At 48.3% G+C, this 5,879-nt stretch overlaps 1 protein-coding gene across 7 annotated transcripts in view; it reads right to left on the bottom strand.

Annotated features, from left to right (window-relative positions):
* Positions 1–5,879, bottom strand: part of LOC306915214 (neurexin-1a-like) — a gene marked incomplete at both ends in the record, with an annotated part of 158,034 nt that overhangs the window by 136,366 nt on the left and 15,789 nt on the right. For 3 of the 7 annotated variants that reach the window (XM_079492489.1, XM_079492491.1, XM_079492490.1), the window contains one exon: positions 4,439–4,450. The exons of the other annotated variants lie outside the window; for them this stretch is intronic. In XM_079492489.1, the coding sequence (XP_079348615.1) occupies positions 4,439–4,450 (12 nt within the window). The remainder of the gene's footprint in view (positions 1–4,438; positions 4,451–5,879) is intronic. 7 annotated transcript variants of the gene reach the window in all.

Here is a 5,879-nt window from a genome sequence, read left to right as displayed (position 1 = left end):
AACGAAAACGAAAGACGACCATTCTTATACATTTTCTTGTAATTTTGTAATTTTTTTTGTGGCTTTCCGCCTTTATTTTATATTTTTCATGGAAGGGACAGACAGTAAGGCTAACAGGAAATGGGGAGAGAGATGGGGGGGGGGAAGACATGCAGTAAAGGCCGTCGGGATCGGGAGTCGAACCCGCGGCACACTGCCAGACTGGATTACCAGCCAAGGTGCCTGGACCGCTGAGCCACGGCCCAGGCCAAGACGACCATTCTTCTTCGTATAGTTTCAGTTAGCAAAGTTCTTTGTTTACCCTGCAGGGTGAATGGACTAAACTCGAGATGCTTGTTTACAGCCAGACCCTGCTCATAGAACATTTCATGGTAGGGGTTTCAATGCCTTGCTCAAGGGCACTCAGCGGTGGTAATTTTAACGTGCCGGTCCGGGGATTCGAACTGGCGACCTTCCGATAAACAAGACCGCTCCGTAACCGTTCGGCCACCGCTGCCCGCCACCGCTGCCCTCAGTTGCACCTGAGGCAGACATGGCCATTTTGTTCTTGATACTTAGGCTCGTTCTTGATAGAATATTGTTTAGAGTAGACCGATGCTAAGGTGTGATCCTGCAGTATCGTCTCCATGAGGCACTAACGCTGTCTCTCTGCACTTGATGTATGCGTTACCCTTCCTTATTGCGAGTCGCCCCGGCACGAGGGCGTCCGCCCCAAAACGCATAAATTGCAGTAAATTGTGTCGGGGAAATCTGCTATTTTTTCCTAGGCTATAAATCAGGGTTTTAAATACGTTGCTCGTGCGTGCCGTGCTGTCACTTATACGGCCAGAGAGAGAGAGAGAGAGAGAGAGAGAGAGACAGACCACTCCACCGTGCTATCGCGTCGAGGGGGAAACCGACGCGCCACGGAGATGCAAAGAAAGGAACAAACATCTGCTACTTGGCTTTTAAAACACATTCTCCATCCAGATTATTGCTGCTCGATACTTTTCAGACAAAAATCCATTTCCTTCCTCGCTTCCTTTTTTGCTGCTCGATACTTATGAAAATCCAATTTGGCGGCGTCCTTTCTTTTTCTCTCCCCCCCACCGCCCCCACCCCCTCACCCGCCCACCCCTCTGCTATTCAAGCATTCGCGTCGCCCCGCCCCCCGTCTGCCCCCTCCCACCTTCCCACACACACGCACACGCACACACACACACACACTCTCTCTCAAAGTGATTAGTGATCTGTGAGGGTATATGGGTTCCTTTCCTCCCAGAGATGGACAGTGGAATAGTGTTCTTTATTTATTTTTTTCCTCTCCAGACGTCGTCGCCAGAGGAGGGGGAGGGGGGGGGGGGGGAGGCGGAGGGGAGGGGAAAGGTCCCGGGGCTTTCTTTCTTTCTTTCTATAATCAGGGCCTCGTCTTCCCTGAGAGAATGACAGGGCTGTGCTAGGGGCCATAGTGGAGGCAACCACTGGCCCTTTGGAGATACTGGCCAGATGCTCTACATCACAGTACAGCCCAGAAGAAGAAGAAGAAGACTCGCTTTATCAGACCCTCCCTCCACTCCACTCCCTCCCTCCCCTCCCTCCCTCCCCTCCCTCCCTCCCTCCCGTCATCTCGCTCTGTCACTCCTTTTTTCCTTTTTTTTAACAGACACTGTCTTTTTCTCTATTTCAAACACACACACACACACACACACGCACACGTACACACGTCATGCACGCGCGCTATATCTTTCTCAGACTCCCTCATAGACTTCCACCCCCCTCAAAAGAAAACTCATTTCAGCTTTGCAGTGCTCCTCAAAAAGCCACTTTGCGGCCCGAGCCAACCTAAGCTAGGCTTCATCTCCACCATTTTGACAGCCTTTACATCTCAGTATGCAGAGCAAAAGCACAAGCACGCACACACACGCACACGTGCGCACACGCGTGCACACGCACACACACACGCGGCAACGCAAACACTAGACTGGCACCCACATAGACACATACTGTACGCACAACAGTATTCGGCGGTTCTTGAAAGAGAATTCAACAGCCTTAAAAGGAAGGGCGGGGTGGGGGGGGGGTGGTGGGGTTGGGGGAGAGAGAGAACTGAGAGACCCATTCAGTCAGACTCCATGACAGCTCTACCTTGTAGCAGTTGAGGGGGAAAGTACCTGTTTTTTTTGGTGTATTTGAGTAAAAGTACCAATAGTCTATACCACGATGCATAAATATGCTATGTTATACACGTAGGAGTCCAGTATTAAAATCATGTATTCAAATAGCATAAGAGTATATATATATAATAGGGTTGAAGTGGTGGTGTGTAATAATGATCAAAATCTACAATGTAACTATAGTAACTCAAAGTTTTAAAATAATTGTAGTGGAGTAAAACGTACACAATATTTGTCTCTGATGAGATGTAGTGGAGTAGAAGTATTGGGAGCATTGAAATTTGAAAACACTCCAGTAAAGTAGAAATACCTCAAAAGTGTACATATAGAGTAGGACAGTACTTGAGTGAATGTACTTGGTTACTTTACACGACTGCCCTTACTATGTAATGTAAATCCAACAGCTAATGGTGCAGGCAGCATGTGTCATGCATGGAGACTCTAAGGCGTTAATACTTTATGTTAATACACATGTCAGAGCTTCAGTACTCAGTAGGTTGATTTGATATGCCTGAGTGTATAAGCCAGATGAAGCAATTAACCACTTTCACTCTGGTGTCCTTATTTCTTGGCATGTCATTATAGGCTAAAAAGAATCTTCCAGAAATAGACATTGTGAGCTTATAGATTGGTAATTTTCTACTTTTGCTTAACTCCAAAATGTCCCCTTTTCTGGGGCGATCTACATTTTGTATAGATCGCCAAGTGCCGCAACGCAACATTGTGAGCTTGTATAGATCACCTATTATCTGTTAACAGATTTGGTGTAGGCTAGAGGGGGGGAAAAGGAGAGGATCAAGTACAGACGCCTGGGGGTCCCCCCGGTAAAAGAAGCATTGTTTAACCCTGCAGTGTACTGTATAAAGGTCCTTTTTAACAGACAGCGCCTAGTAATTCAATTCAATTCGACAACGCAAGCGTATTTACCGTGGGCGCGGCCCCCGTGAAATTGTCCAGCCCGCGACTGACCAGACCTGTATTCTGTTTAGGGGGGGGGGGGTGGGGGGTTACGCTTGTGTTGTCGCGCCCCTCTTCAGCAGACCTGGAGCAGACCTGTCGTTGATACAGGCGACAACGTCTGCGTTAATCGATGCCCACAGGGTTCCAATTGGACCCCTTACTGCATGGTCTGTAACTCTATAGAGGGTGTACGAATGCTTTTTTTTTGTGGCTTTCGCCTTTATTTTATATTTTTTTTATAGAGGTACAGTATAGACAGTAGGCTGACAGGAAATGGGGAGAGAGATGGGGGGGGGTGGTGACATGCAGTAGAAGGCCGTCGGGATCTGGAGTCGAACCCCGCGGCACACTGCCCAGACTGGATTACCCAGCAATGGTGCCTGGACCCGCTGAGCCACGGCCCAGGCCATACGAATGCTTTTTTTATGGCCACCATTTTGAGACAGTCAGCTCAAAATGATGATCTTGTGAGTATACAAAACAATAATGTATATAGTGAAACGCCTAGAGAGGAATCTGCACTACGCCATGTATCAGAGCACCATACAGTTAGAAGAAATGGGTGACTCAGCAATTCTACATATACACAGTATATATATATATATATATCTATCTGGGGACCATTAATGAATGTTTCATAAAAAGCCCATTTATTCTCCCGCAAGCACAGGCACCCATGCAGAGAGCCCGCATCAAGTCCGCTCTCTCACATCCAATCAAAAAAAAGAACACAATTGCGCCGTGAATCAGCCAATCACCATTGTGCCCGTCCTCGCCGCGGCCAATCAGTGCATTCATAAGCGCCATGTGGGGCCAATCAAAGGCGAGATCCCTACCCGTCTGATTTTCCCAAAAGGCACCCAGACGCTAAAACCTCTATTATTGTCTTCACACGTTTACGGGTTTATTTTAGTGCCCCACGTGTATATGCGAGCGCACGCACACGGCACACGTACACACACGCACACACATGCACACGCACACGCGCACACACACATACACACATACACACACACACACGCACGCACACACCTTACCTTGAGACATTCAAATTGTACCCACGTGCCCCACGTGTATATGCGAGAGCGCACGCACACGCACACGCACACGCACACGAACACACACGCACACACATGCACACGCACACGCGCACACACACATACACACGTACACAACACGCACACACGCACGCACACACCTTACCTTGAGACATTCAAATTGTACCATGACTGCAAAACTTAAGAGCTTAAAAGCGCCACACAGCTTGGTACAGTGCCAACACATACAGTACAGCCATACATATATTATGAAAGGTTAGTGTGTACCTCTGAGTTTGCCTACATTCACACAGAGGGTGATGTCCAAGACAGAGCGAGAGAGAGAGAGAGAGAGAGATTTAGGGGGTAGAGGAGAAAGAAAGAGAGTGAGACAGAGCGAGAGTGAGAGAGAAAGGCGGTTTTGTGAGTTCTGTCCATCATTGAACAACGTCGCTGTCGGGCTGAGACCTCGTACGTGCACTTTTGCAATGGAAATGGAAACGACATTTTTCAGAAACACTATAGTTGATTTACAAGCTCACCACTTTCCCTTGACAACTCTCGGGACGACAAAGTATATATAGTATAAAGTTTATAGTATATAAAAGATATATAAAAGAGAGTTGAAATATATATGGAGACGGGAGGTTTCAGCCCAGACAGCGACGGATAAGTCAAAAGATTCAAAATGCAGAAAAGCAGCATGTTTTTTTTTCTCCAGCATAATTCAATAAGCATTGGCGAGGGGGGGGGGGTGGCGGGGGGGGGGGGGGGGGGAAGGGTTCAACAACAACAACAACAACAACAACCAACACAGCTTTTTATACAATAATCAAAAACAATCTGTTTCTCCACAAACACGTGGCAGCATGTGATGCAGATGAATCAGGTGGGGGGTGGGGGGGGGGGGGGGCTAATCGCATGCGGGGGAGCCAATCACAGCGCGGTATATATATATATATGTATATATATATATACGACGACACGCTGGCAGCCAATGAGGAGGTGGAAGGAGAATGTGGGAGGCGGGAAGGAGGGATGTGGAACATGAAGGGAGGGGCGTGGAGGGAACGTCGAGAAACTGCCAGAGTCAAGTGATCCAGGGCACGAAAACCCTTCGTGTAAATGCACACACACACACATCACGCACGCACACTAACGGACACACGCACACACCCACACGACCACACACACACACACACACACGCACACAGATGAGAGAGGATGAGATGGAAGTGGGAAAATAAAAGGACCAAACCAGAAACCATCCGTGGGAGCCGGTCGGTTCAGGCAACCTTTGGTTCCATTTTCCCGCGGCCCCCCAAGACCGACCCGACCAAACCGCAGCCAGCCAGGCATGACCACCTGTCCCAAAAGCTATAGTTAGCTCTCATGAGGCTCCGGGATCAGCTTATCCTGCCGCCGAAATATGAGCCCTTTGAAAGGTTTTATACGTCTGGTATCTTATACAGTGTAAACCAGACATTATTTGTCTCCAAATTCAATTTGAAATGGAAATTAAATTCCAAGATGGGGGTGGGGGGGGGGGGGGATCTGGCAAAAAAAAAGAAAAACACTATACGTTTCCTAGGATTTGAAATCTAAAATTCCAGCAGAGAAACTGACCTTTTTGTTCAAGTGGCTTGAGAGACAACTTCCTCCAGGGGGCCATGTGTTGTTGATGAGGTGGGGAGGGGGGAGGGTGAGGGGGTGGGGGTGAGGGGGGGAG

The sequence above is a fragment of the Electrona antarctica genome (assembly GCF_951216825.1).
Source record: "Electrona antarctica genome assembly, chromosome: 22".
Classification (NCBI taxonomy): domain Eukaryota; kingdom Metazoa; phylum Chordata; class Actinopteri; order Myctophiformes; family Myctophidae; genus Electrona; species Electrona antarctica.
The sequence above is the reverse complement of the archived record's forward strand: the minus strand, read 5'-3'. Positions and strand labels throughout refer to the sequence as shown.